The sequence below is a fragment of the Salvelinus sp. IW2-2015 genome, linkage group LG13 (genome assembly GCF_002910315.2).
Source record: "Salvelinus sp. IW2-2015 linkage group LG13, ASM291031v2, whole genome shotgun sequence".
In the NCBI taxonomy this organism is placed as follows: Eukaryota; Metazoa; Chordata; class Actinopteri; order Salmoniformes; family Salmonidae; genus Salvelinus; species Salvelinus sp. IW2-2015.
In genome coordinates this window covers 41,477,544-41,491,518 of record NC_036853.1, presented here as the reverse complement: position 1 = coordinate 41,491,518, position 13,975 = coordinate 41,477,544, and the positions used below count along the sequence as shown (strand labels likewise).

Here is a 13,975-nt window from a genome sequence, read left to right as displayed (position 1 = left end):
AGCAGTTTGGAACCACCAAGACTCTACCTAGAGCTCGCCGCCCGGCCAAACTGAGCAATCGCAGGAGAAAGGCCTTGGTCAGGAAGGATGACCAAGAACCCGGAGGTCACTCTGACAGAGCTCCAGAGTTCCTCTGTGGTGATGAGAGAACCTTCCAGAAGGACAACTATCTYTGCAGCACTCCGCCAATCAGGCCTTTATGGTATTGTGGCCAGACGGAAGCCAATCCTCAGTAAAAGGCACATGACAACCAGCTTGGAGTTTGCCAAAATGTACCTAAAGGACTCTCAGATCATGACAAACAAGATTCTCTGGTCTGATGAAACCAAGATTGAACTCTTTGTCCTGAATGCCAAGAGTCACGCCTGGAGGAAACCGTGCACCGCTCATCACCTGGCCAATACCCTCCCTACGGTGAAGCATGGTGGTGGCAGCATCATGCTGTGGGGATATTTTTCAACGGCAGGGACTGGGAGAGAAAAGTACAGAGAGATCCTTGATGAAAACCTGCTCCAGAGCGCTCAGGCAGGTAGCCTAGTGGTTAGAGCGTTGGGCCAGTAACCGAAAGGTTGCTAAATTGAATCCCCGAGCTGACAAGGTAAAAATCTGTAATTTTGCCCCTGAACAAGGCAGTTAACCCACCGTTCCTAGGCCGTCTTGTAAATAAGAATTTGTTCTTAACTGACTAATAAAAAAAATATATATAAAAAGGACCTCAGAATGGGGCGAAGGTTCACTTTCCAACAGGACAACGACCCTAAACACACAGCCAAGACAACGCAGGAGTGGCTTCGGGACAAGTCTCAATGTCCTTGAGTGGCCCAGCCAGAGCCCGGACTTGAACTCGATTGAACATTTCTGGAGAGACCTAAAAATAGCTGTGCAGTGACGCTCCCCATCCAACATGACAGAGCTTGAGAAGTTCTGCAGAAAAGAATGGGAGAAACTCCCCAAATACAGGTCTGCTAAGCTTATAGCATCATATCCAAGAAGGCTTTAATCGCTGCCAAAGATGCATCAACAAAGTACTAAGTAAAGGATCTGAATACTTATGTAAATGTGATATAATTATTTATATTTTTTTATGTATTTGCAAAATATTCTAAAAACCTGTTTTTACTTTGTCATTATGGGGTATTGTGTGTAGATTGATGAGGGGAAAAAACTGTTGAATCCGTTTTAGAATAAGGCTGTAACATAAGTAGGGCTGTTACGGTGACCGTATTACCGCCACACTGGCGGTCACGAGTTATGATGGCAGTCAAATTCCATGTGACAGTTTAGTCATGGTAATTAGGCTTCTCCAAGCTCTAATGCTGCTGATGGTCATTGGTACACTACCAAACTTGCTAACTGCCTGGTACTCTGCACTTCATTGTCTTTCTAATTACGCTGACATCAATGCAAATGTGTTCGAAAATCTAATCAAAACACTCCATGAGAGCCCATGAGCTCACAACATTTCTATAGGCTATGCAATTGCGTGAGAAAACAGAGTGATGGCTTCTATTAAAAAGAGGAGGATCCTAACAGCTTTCTATAGGCTAGGCCTACTATATTTATTTCTCAACCTTCCTAATATTACGCACATTGCTTCACTTTAAAACAGGAATATAGTCTACCTGGCTGGCATGAAAATGAACCACAGAAAAAGTGTTCTCCCTTCTCTATTTAAGTGCATAGATGACATGTATTTTTTTCCCCGCTGCCCGTTTCGAGACAGGTGCATGATAATGGTTCATTCTAAATCAAAACAAATTTCACACATATATTATTTAGTATATATAAAGACAAGATTAAATCAAGAATAGTGTGATGGGTGACAATATTACCCTATCATTTGAGAATGATATATTATCACTTTTGAATGATGCCCAGCTGAAGGCAAACAGCGCATGCTTTTTTTGCGACTTCTTCAAATCATTTTCGCACACCTCATGTAGCCTAGCCCATAGGCCTATCTGTTTTGATAAGGTTTGTATCACAACTAAAGTGGCCAAATAACTTCTTAAAATGAAGCAGATTAATCTGCTTTACAATGGAGCCTAACTGGCATACATACGCAGCACGTGAGTTTCAAGTTTGCGAAGGATAATTTTCACCATAAAAATGCACATTTATAATAAAAGCATTACATGCATAATCGCATTTGTGGTCACTTTTGAGAATGGTGTTTTCCTGCAAATGGAACATTCGCGCTTATAGCCTACTGCCGTGTGCACATTGCTGCGCTTATAATGTGAAGAAATAGCCTTATAGTTTATCAACATTTTAAGCTAAATGTTCTCATCTGTGGTTGTATTCATTTGGGATCTATTGCATCCCACAACTGTCCCGGACTACGTTTGGAATATTTATTTCTCACACAGAATAGGTCAATTGACATAGGCTAGTGCTTTTGCTGTTCATTATGCCTACTCATAATGTTGGCTGACGAAAAGTAAATGTGGACAGTTCTTCCAATATCTTCAATATGCGTCTCGGAATTGGATAAGGACGCGCGCAGTTGCGTCCCCGATGTGTCTGTTCTCACTTGTAGCCTGTGAGAAAGACCCAATCACGTGACTGAGAGCCATGTGAGTGAGAGGTGCTTCGGCATGCAGGGTGGAGAAGGGAGTTATAATTTTCAGCCCAAGGGCATAACAGCCACAAAAGGCATGGATTCTTTAAAGGGGATTATGGCCAGACAAAGGGGATGCAGCCGGGTAGTTCGAGGCATTATCAAGTGTTTGTGAAATTGTGAATGAGAGACTGATGAAGTGTGTACAGCCTGCGCAAAAAACTAAGCAGAGCTCAGACCTTTCCTGCGACTTTTTTCAAATCATCATCAGAGTTGCATCATGCAGCCTTAGGATGTATTAAAAATCAAAACCTATAGCCCAACATTTCTATCACAACTAAAGTTACATAAATAACTCTAAATTAAGCATATAGGAGTACCTTTTTCTTTGTTAACCGCTCAACACATAATAGCAGCATGTGCGCACTCCCTCAAATCGCTTGGAGAAAATATTCTGTCTATTTTATTCAGCTATGTTCAATTGTATTCTTCATACTATAAAATAATATAAATAATGCTATGGAATTCTATGCAAATCTTGTCTGTTAAAAATGAACTAGTGTAGCCCACAGCCATACGGCATAGCCAGATCAGGGCCTAACATAAGGAAAATGCAGAGTATGCTACTCTGTTCTTCTGAAACAGACTACATTTTCTTAATATCATGTTTCCTTAGACCCATCTAAAATAAATAATGGATTTATTGTGATGGTGTATATTACATGTTCCAAAGGTCTGCATCAGTGACTTGTAGGCTATGCGTGGAAAAATTAGATGCTAAATGTGTTTATGTTAATTAACAATCAATTAACGTGAAACCGGCAGTTATTTGCCTGACAATCACTGGCTGACAAAATGTCATGACCGCCACACCCCTAAACGTAACAAAACGTGGAAAAAGTGAAGGGGTCTGAATACTTTCCGAATGCACTGTATGTGTCTTCTGTTTCCCTCTACAATGCTCAGAAGCCACATAGGACCCATCAGAACAGAGTGGATAAGACCAGGCACTAAATCAGACTGGGGGAAAAAGAACAATTAAGATCATACAAAATTATAGCCTGATGATCTTCTGAACTTCCCAATACCTTTCTGATGCATTTCAGTCACTTCTAACCATACTTCCTTCAGATTGAAATACTGTCAAATGTATAATCAGACTGATTTGTAATAGACTGTCATAACCCCAATTAAAAAAGTAAACTGACTGTTAATTACATCACTTTGTTTACATGGTGGGGTTGCAAAACATTTTTTATATCAAAATGAGGTCGTGGGCCAAAAAAGTTTGGGAACCCATGCCCTAGCCAATTTTAGTTGAGTAGGTATGTGAAATGCGGTTGTGAATTGCATATGAGCTCAATTAGGATTGAGGGCTCCTGCAAAGGCATTTCTGTCAAACTAACAAGTTCCACTCTACGGAGAAAGCTGGCACAAGAATCTCAATAGTAATTTGGCAGGTGGCATTCTCCCAGGATTAACCCATATACAACAAATCTACCAACTACAGTGATTCGACATTTGAAAAAAACTAAAAAACACTTTTGTACTTGCCTTTCTTGCACTACCAGTTGCACTTTTTCTGTCTGTAAAATTAATTATGCAATAAAAGGTGCCTTTAAGAACAAAAATATTGATATATAGGGAACAAAAATATAAACGCAACATGTAAAGCTTTTTTTTCTCAAGTTCTATTCAAAAATGTGGTTATATCCCTGTTAGTGAGCATTTCTCCTTTGCCAAAAGAATCCATCCAACTGACAGGTGTGGCATATCAAGAAGCTGATTAAACAGCATGATCATTAGAGGGGCACCTTGTACTGAGGACTGGGGACAATAAAAGGCCAATCTAAAATGTGCAGTTTTGTCACACAACACAATGCCACAGATGTCTCAAGATTTTTAAGGGAGCGTGCAATTGGCATGCTGACTGCAGGAATGTCCACTAGAGCTGTTGCCAGAGGATTGAATGTTCATTTCTCTATCATAAACTGCCTCCAAAGTTGTTTGCTGATGTCAATGTTGTGAACAGAGTGCCCCATGGTGGYGGTGGGGTTATGGTATGGGCAGGCATAAGCTATGGACAATGAACACAATTGCATTTTATCGATGGCAGTTTGAATGCAGATACCGTTCCGAGATCCTGAGTCCCATTGTCATGCCATTCATCCGCCGACATCACCTCATGTTTCAGCATGACAATGCATGTCGCAAGGATCTGTACACAATTTCTGGAAGTTGAAAATGTCCCAGTTCTTCCATGRCCTGCATACTCACCAGATGTGTCACTCATTTAGCATGTTYGAGCGTGTTCCAATTCCCKTCAATATCCAGCCACTTCGCACAGCCATTGAAGAGGAGTGGAAGAACATTCCACAAGCAGCCTGATCAACTCTATGCGAAGAAGATGTGTCACGCTGCATGAGACAAATGATGGTCACACCAGACTCTGACTGGTTTTCTGATCCACACCCCAACTTTTTTTTAAAGGTATCTGTGACCAAMATATGCATATCTGTATTCCCAGTCATGTGAAATCCATAGATTAGGGCCTAATTAATTTATTTCAATTGACTGATTTCCTTATATGAACTGTACCTCAGTAAAATCTTTGAAATTGTTGCATGTTGCGTTTATATTTGTTCATTATATTAACCATCATATCAAAGTAAACTTGGAGTCAAGCGGTGATGTGTTGTGTGGTCCTCCCACCACGACTCGGGAAAGCATGCAGTTTATTAGGATACAAATGAAATAAGTTATAAACTTCAGAGTGGTGAAAGTCCACAGTGATGAGCTTAATGCTCCTTTCCAATAAATATCTAGAGTTTATTCTGGTGACATGATGATCGATGCTTGGCTGCTGTTTGACAAGTAAAAATAATCTCACTCTTTTGTCCATAATAATCTCATCATGTAGTATAGTAGGCTATTCCCGAACTGTATCTGTGAGGTATTGGCTTGAGCGCATATGCCAAGACCAGAGTGGGCACATTCGCTATATAACAAAAAGAAAATTGTKACAAAACCATCAGTAGAGTTGAAAATGCAATGGAAACCCATTTATATTGTATTTTTATTTGGTACATAGAAATTGAACCGYATTTTTTTTWTTTTTATGTGCACTAAGTCACCAAGCACAGCCTTTTATCAGCAACAAGTCAATTTGATGGAAACAAATCTCTGATGGAAATACATTTTAGAATATTTTCATGAAAATCTGTTGTCAATTGGATGGAAACCTAGTTTATGACTCTATGACTGTGATATGTGGTTGTTGTATCTAGTTACTAATGCACTGACTGTAAGTCACTCTGGATAAGCGTGTCTGCTACATGATTAAATGTAAATGTAAAATGTTTATTATTTTGGTTGTTTGACTCACATCTTCTCCTCCTTCATCCTTGGAGTCCTGAGATGCTCCCAGAGTCAGAGCCTCTGCTCTCAACCTGAGGAGGCAAAGAGTCATAAGAGTCACAAGTCACACACACTATGTCCGCACGCAYGCACGTACACCCTCCCACAACCCCTCACCTCTTCAGCTCTTCTTCCAGTTCTTTAACCTTTGTGTCTACTTTGTTCTTGGCGGTCCTAAGGGCCTCCAGTTCCTCTCTCAGCACCTCATGGTCCCCTGAGAGCTCGTCCACTTTGGCTATCAGGTCATTCTTCACAATGTTCAGAGCATTTCTGCATGGGGAGAAATGGGAATCAATAATTGTACTGCTTTACTCAATAATCCTTCAACAAAAGTCTTCGGGTGCCAACCGAAAGGCATTTCAACTGGAAAAGGAAAACCTGTTGTGGGGGAGGGTGGGGGGGGGGCATGGTTTCCGGGTGAGGAGGGAGGACACGGGCAGGTGGATGGGGACTGATGGGGGTAATGGGTTGGGGTTATCTTGGATTCATTTCTTTGATTGTTTTTTTGTACCTGTTACCTGGCCTCAAAAGAAAACTGACAAAACTAAATAAAAACACAATAAAAAAAACACTTTCTCTCCGTGTCTTACTATCACTCTCAACACGCACGCACGCACGCACGCACGCACGCACGCACGCACGCACGCACACACACACACGTTTGCGTGCTCTCTCTATTCATTAAAAAAAAATCATTTTTACTCAACCCTTACAAAAGAACAGCCCCGCTAGTAAATCTATCTTGCACCAAACCATCTTTAATGTGGAGCAGCACAACAAACAAGTGTAAGTTTACAACACACACACACACACACTTACTTACTTGGTCTCCAGAAGATGTTTGTTCTCTGTCAGCAGATTCTCCACCTCCTTGCCCATCCCTGTGACATATTAACATTAGTGTTAGCATTGATTAGMACTAACAACACTCTTTCTAGCCTGGTCCCAGATCTGTCTGAGAGCACAAACAGACCTGGGACCAGGCTACACTCATTCTATAGCTCTATAAACACTTCATGAACTCTCCAACTGTTCATTAACTATACATTTAGTTGACTTTTTTTCATGAACAGATTAATCGTCTTTGAATGTGAATCTGGGGCTATTCATGGGTTAATTCTACTTCAGTAATGCATGAACGTTTGGAGGTTTTGGGGAGCATCATGGTGTTTAAACCAACTCCCGCAAGCTGAAATKAAACCAAGAAAAGACCAAAAGATTTCCCAAAATAAAAACAGATACACTAATGATGTGTTTGCTGTGACATGCTCAAATAAAAGGGGAATGGATCTCTGAAATTAAGTCATTCAACTGAAGGTTTTTTCATCCGCTTTGTGACGGCCCTGAATTTGTCTGAACCGTATCCGTGATTCTCCTGCCAATAGGGCGATTCCCCTTTAATTCCCTATTAAMTAGCCAGGATTAGCTGCGCAAAAGTAGGTTGTGACAGTGGCGCGAGAGACGAAGTGTTCTACCCTCAGCTTGGAAGCTCGTTGAGACCCAGTTTGTTTTGTTTGTAGTAAAAAGTGTGTACTGTAACCGTGTGGCAGGATCAATCAGTATTGGCTCTATTAAGGTCTATTGTTCGACTACCGATCTACGTTGGTCTCCGCTGTTTCTTCGTGGCCTTTCCCCGCCGGAGATCTGTTGGCGGATTGGATTGTCTGACTGACCGATTGACTACAACTTTTTGCATACGGTATTTCATTTGTATTGGTGTGATGTATAAGGTGATGATTTATGTGTTCAGTTCAGGGTCGGCCCTCCCATTAGGCAAGATTAGGCCACCGCCTATGGCAGCATTTTGACAATTGGCTGCCGCCCTCCAGCACCCCTGATCGGCTTCTACACCGCCCGCGGCACCCCAGCCACCAGCTCATAGCGTTGCTGCAATCCATTCCCGCTTCTCCCGAAGTACACTAAAACTATCATTGGTAGCTATGGTGATGTGTGTGTTTATATGCGATTTTCCAATTGTGAAACATTAATAAAAATGTATCTGCCAATTAAATGATTGTATTTTTTTTTTTTATATGTTTGTGTGTGACGAAGACGATTAGTGATTAAAGTGATTAGTGAACAACTATCAGGAAGCGAATATTTTTTAAACAATGAGAAAAGAGGCACAATCTTTAAACCAAAGTAATTCTCTTGTGAAATGTATCAGCGTGCAGCACTGTCCATCAGCTGGTGTGGAGAATGACAAGCCTACTTGGACAGGTCACTCATTCGCCGACAACGACGAGCCCCCGTTCGCTGAGCTTAGAGAGCAAACCGGAGGAGTCCGAGCCATGCAATTCCACCGAAGATGAAAGCTCTCTGGCTGGACACGAACAGGTGGTCGCACCAGGCCTAGCCACACCTCCATACAATGCCAGTGAAGACCCATACTATCTTGGACCCAGACTCAGATTCGTCGCTCCCCGTCCCGGATGACAGTGGTGCTGCTGATAAATCCGACTCCCACAAAAAAAACATAAAATATCCCGGTGAGTGGCCAAAATATAGGAATGGATCTTTACGAGATATGTTAGTGCAGCCTGGGCCACATCATGATAAGGAGGGGAATTTCCCAAGAGATGAGGGGCAACGAAACATTTCGGTGGCYCACGGGGAGAGAGTGAAGAGACCAAGGTTTTTGCTGCAAACTTTTTTCACACGAGTGCAAATCTGCGCTGGTCAGGGATGGAACCAGGGACTGGAAGAATCTGTGCCACCTCCTTAGCTCGCATAAGAAGTCACATGACCACCKAGATAGTTCCCAAAGGTGGAAGGAGCTGGAGATCAGACTGGTGTCCAAGCAAACTCAAGATGATTTGATTTCAGGACCATGGACAGCTTCGAGAGAAGACATCGCTGACTGCAATGCAGCACCACAGCAGAGGAAAGAGGCCACTCTAGGTGGAGACAAAATCAATAAATTGTTTAAACTGATGTTAGACAATCAAATTCGGTATGTAAATAAACGAAATTCGTTTAGGCTGGGTCATTGACATAAAGCTTATTTTACACTGCGCCAGCGAAACGAGGCCCACCATGCATTTATGACAGCAGTTGTTTCCAAAGCTCAAATGATCTTACTCTGTTTTACAGTTCGACATAAATATTAAAATATATGTTAAATATGTTAGTGTTCTTTTTTTTGTAATTGTAACAATTATGGGGTCCGTGCCATGTGTGATAACAGGTGGGATATTATTAATAAGTAACTTGTTTTCCTACTATAGGTAGTAGGTTGCATAGTGATAGCAACATTGTAACTCTCCAATGCAGGGGTTAAATATAATTGGAGCTTATTTCTTCATCTTCCAAAAAATAAGTGGTGAGCCTACCTGTTTGACAGACACAATTATCCTATCCATTGATGACGGTATAGCCAAATACTCCAACACTGTCGCATGCACTGATTAAATACCTCCATGTCTGAGAAGGGCTTGGTGTGTTTGACTAAAACAAGTGCTCGAATTGAGTGATGGTATCACATACCATTTGTTAAAGAAAAGGGCAAAAATTATATCTATTGTTTGCTTTATATTTTGAAATAAATACATAAAACGTATCCAGATTATATCAAGAGTTCTATAACAATGCTTAACTCCGCCGTGACGCCTTATGGTAGAAACAAGCTCTAAAATGCCCGCGAAAGACGTGACTCCGATGCATATGGGGATATATTAATTCCTGTCTATGACAATCTGAAGCTAAACTGCAGCCTATAATATTCGAGGAGATGAAAAAATGACTTTGCTATTCTGTCCCTATTAATTGAGCTTTTCTCTTTCTGAAAAGAGAAGATGTTTGTTTAAACCCAGGCAGCTTTTAGGGAAGCACTTCTGTTGTTGGGTTATACAACGGACTATTAGCCAGCAGTTGAAGCTTACAGTTTTCTGTGTCAGTAGAGCCTCTGTCTGGGTGGAAAGGTAACTTTTGAAAGTGCCATGCTTAGATTCATGACTAAGATGTAATTATTTTTGTCTCACCTAGGGCAGCAGAATGTCCAGGGCATTGGTGATTTTATCAATGTAATCAGATTGAAAATATTAGGCTATGCAATTGACATTGAACTGATTATATAGCCTACTTACCAGATGTGTTAAAAATTGTGTTTAATTTGCAGCATAGGCCTATTAATTGGGCTGCTATCATGTTCTGTTCCTCTGATTTTTGTCTTGCCTAGGGCAACAGAACGTCCAGGACCGGCCCTGATTCAGTTGTAGTGAAGACTACAGAGATGTGACACTTTATAGTTGTGTGGTAAAACTGTTTCTTGCAATCTGATTGTATTAATGAGACAGGGTTTAGCATCACTTTATGAAAGGAAAATTGCGTGACTGAGGGAGGTCACATGGGTTCACTGAACTCCTTTACCGGGCTGGACTCCTTTAGGCCCGAAGTACAGGACTTTTCTTGAGGTACCAGAGCTCATTGTTTGTTATATTTATTATGTGTGTAATCATTTATTTTGGTAATACAACCAACACAAAAGAACACCATTGTTTTGAAGTTATTTCCAAAGTTTTAAGGGTTTATGAAAAGTGTATGTCCACACTGACTTTTACATGAGTCCTTTGTAGACTTGACGGACAGGACGGGACTCATTCCCTCTCAACCAAAAAGGAGAAATCAATATTTTCTCCGGTAGGCACAACCTACCTGGCAACCCTACAAACAATAACCTCATGTCAAAACCGTTAGAGCTTTCGCAGTGTCAAATATGAGGATGAAGCAATGGATTAAAAATCAAAATAAAAGGTGAAAAACAAATACAAAAAGAAAAGGATTGCCAGACTCAAATAACAGCCAACAGGAAACGGGTGGAAGTGACATCACAGCAGAGGAACAGGTAGGAAATGGCATCACAACATGGAACGCAGAAAAGACAAGACATCACAGACAGACACAACAACATGGGAGGATGAACAACAGCCAGAGATGCTGAATAAGGCTAGAGGAAGCCTTACCGAAAAAATCATCACGGACTGGGAGAGAGGAAGAGAAACGGGGAGAGAGAAGGAAGAGGGAGGGGGGCACAGACCAGAGAAAGAGAGAAAGAGGGATGGGGTGAGACAAAAAAGAGAGAGAATGCTGATAAACACTTGTTATATACAAAAGCTTGAGAGAGTAAAAAGAGAGCTTGGATCTGTCCAAGACCAGAGAACACTGTCAGTTTAGACTCAGAGATTCACCTTCATTGACCACAGGGTTCAGTTGAGCTTTGTAACGTTATGACCAACCAATCAAAGAGAGCATTATCTGGACAATATCAACATTTAAAACAACTGTTGTAGCATGTAATGCCAGCATCATGCCATTGGGTAAAGCCTACAGGCACACAGTGGTAATTTGTGTCTTGGAAGGTGTGTGTGTGTGTGCGTGCATGCGTGTGTGTGTGTGTGAGAAAGAGAGGGTTCAGATACACACCTGAGAACTCCCCTAGAGGTGTATCCAGCATACACAGGAAGGGAGAGAGGAAGCACAGAGAAGGGTCATGGGTCAATAAACTAATATGATTGCAATTAAATAAACCACTCATAAAGCTCTGTCAACTAAACCTGGTAAAAGAAAGTAAACCAAGACTAAATCAAGAATAATTTAGCTTGCCCTGTAAAATCAACCACTCAAATATATCAAATAAATGGGAACTGCAGCCATGGCGCAAGTGATATCCTAGGGTGCTTTGCGGTGCAGTGGAGGATGGGGGAGATGCCGGGAATGTGAGGTGGTGGTGATGAACATTCCGCTGTGTGCAGGGTCAAAGTTCAGAGCTAGCCAGTGCTATGGCAATGGTGACACAGCTGGTGCACTAAGCACCGCAGCTTACATTCCCAATGACTCTTTGCTTAGTGCAGACAGAGGTCAGGTTCCAGGGTGACTACATTTCAGACGCATGCCAGACCTCACAATGCTCGATAGGTGTTTAACATATCAGCTAAACACATTATTTGAAATAGCAATCTGACACCCGACTGTGCAGTCGATGACATGACACACAACCATTGGTTAATGCAATGCAACGTTTGCAATGTAGACAGCCTGGAACATGACCAGAGACTGGCCTACGCTGTCTTCTAATAGCTAATTTGCATATACCACACCCAATGCTCCTCTGATTGGCTTACCTAGAAGCTCCGCCCCGGCGTCAACATCCCCGATTATGTCAGACTTGGCATCCTTGATCTCATGGTAGAGGGAGTCTGTGTTGATACCAGAATGCCTCGTTCACGATGCCCTGGGAAGGACTGACACACACACTGATATTTAATCATCGCTGTGTGTGTGTGTGTGTGTGTGTGTGTGTGTGTGGTGTGTGTGTGTGTGTGTGTGTGGTGTGTGTGTGTGTGTGTGTGTGTGTGTGTGTGTGTGTGCGTATGTTTACCTGTTTCCTCCACCATAGAGACGGGGGTCCACACACATATCCAGCTCTGGTGTGGAATCGATGATCTCTTGGAATTCTGAACACTCGTCACTGCTACCCATACCTGAGTACAGATAGAATATCATACACACTCAATACCGTATTCACAAAGCATCTCAGAATAGGAGTGATGATCTAGGATCAGTTTAGCCTTTTAGATCATAATGAATAAGATTACATGGACAGGGGGGGGACCTGATCCTAGATCAGTACTCCTTCTCTGAGGGACTTTATGAATACATGCCCTGATCACACAATGATCGACTCATGTTAACGTGTGTGTGTGTGCATGGGTGTGTGTGTAACAGCACGTTACACTCACCGATGCTGACATTCCTGGTTTTCTGGGAGACCTGCACCTCCATGTTTTTGCTGAGGTGTTTAGCACTCTTCATGCCGCGGTTTACAGCATGCATTGGGTCGAACTCGCCGGGTGGGAGGAAGCCCTCGTTGAGGGGCGTGACGGTGGCGGAAGGGACGGAGGAAGTGGGCGTGTTGGACTTACTTCCTGTGCTACTGGGCGTGGCCGCCACTGAGTCCGACTCGGAACCATCCTCCTGGAGCATCAGAGGTCAGTGGTTAAAGAGGTTAAGTGGCTGCATTGTTAAAGAGGGGCTGCATCCCGATTCTCCATCCTTCTCCCAAAGTGTACACGTGTACACTTCCCTTCATGGATTTAACAATGGTGGAAACTCTCTCCAGACAATGTTTGCACCAAGCCAATGCTTTTAAATTAATGACGGAGAGTGTGCAATGCACATTTAAGCTGAAGGGTGGCGAATAGGGAAGCCAGGGTTCTTCTCTTGCAAGGCTCGTTGGAATCTTCACAAGCTTGCTTATACTTACAATCTTGCACGCACACATAGTAACAAAGCATCACACTTACATGTGAAACGGGATGTAAAGACAGGTGCAAACGAGACGATAGAATCTAAGTTATGTTCTATTATTGTAGAAAAAAGTACTTAAGTGAAAAGAAATTACACCAATTTAATGTAATCTTTTTATCCTAATATTAATGTATTCATCATATCTGTTCATACACTGTCATGTCTTCATTACACTCACCGCCATAAAAAACTATCGACAAACACCACAAAGAAAAGCCCTTGGAAGATAAGGGACACAAGCAGGCGTGAGGAATGTGTCTGGATGATTCTGAATGACGGTGGTAGTGGTGGGTGTGGCATGACGTGTTCTGCAGACGTGAGGTCCAGGGGGAGTGTCTGGCTGCGTCCCAAATGACATCCTATTCCCCTTTATAGTGCACTACTTTTAACCGGTGCCCATAGTGCTCTGGTCAAAAGTAGTGCACTATAAAAAGAATAGGGTGCCATTTTGGATGGAGCCGCTATCACACCTGGTAGCCAGAGGTGTAGCGGGATTGGCTGAGCTCGTTGACCTGCCAGAAGCCGGTCCCAGACCCAGGCATTATCATCCTAGCCCCCCCCAAGACCCCCACGTACCATCCCCATGCCCTCTCCACTGGGGTACAGGCTCAACGACGGGGGACGCTCCACTTTGCTGCTGGGGGAAAAGAGAGGGGGCGGGAGGAGAGAGGAGGACAGGAGGGGGGAGCACAA

General features: G+C 42.6%; 1 protein-coding gene across 1 annotated transcript in view; it reads right to left on the bottom strand.

The window, feature by feature from the left end:
• LOC111971263 (C-Jun-amino-terminal kinase-interacting protein 3-like) overlaps positions 1 to 13,975 on the bottom strand; it is an 85,794-nt gene that overhangs the window by 37,516 nt on the left and 34,303 nt on the right. The window contains 10 exon segments of the mRNA XM_070446006.1: positions 5,946 to 6,009; positions 6,095 to 6,247; positions 6,801 to 6,858; positions 10,939 to 10,956; positions 11,399 to 11,410; positions 12,097 to 12,184; positions 12,186 to 12,216; positions 12,354 to 12,456; positions 12,715 to 12,949; positions 13,859 to 13,916. Of these exon segments, the coding sequence (XP_070302107.1) occupies positions 5,946 to 6,009; positions 6,095 to 6,247; positions 6,801 to 6,858; positions 10,939 to 10,956; positions 11,399 to 11,410; positions 12,097 to 12,184; positions 12,186 to 12,216; positions 12,354 to 12,456; positions 12,715 to 12,949; positions 13,859 to 13,916 (820 nt within the window).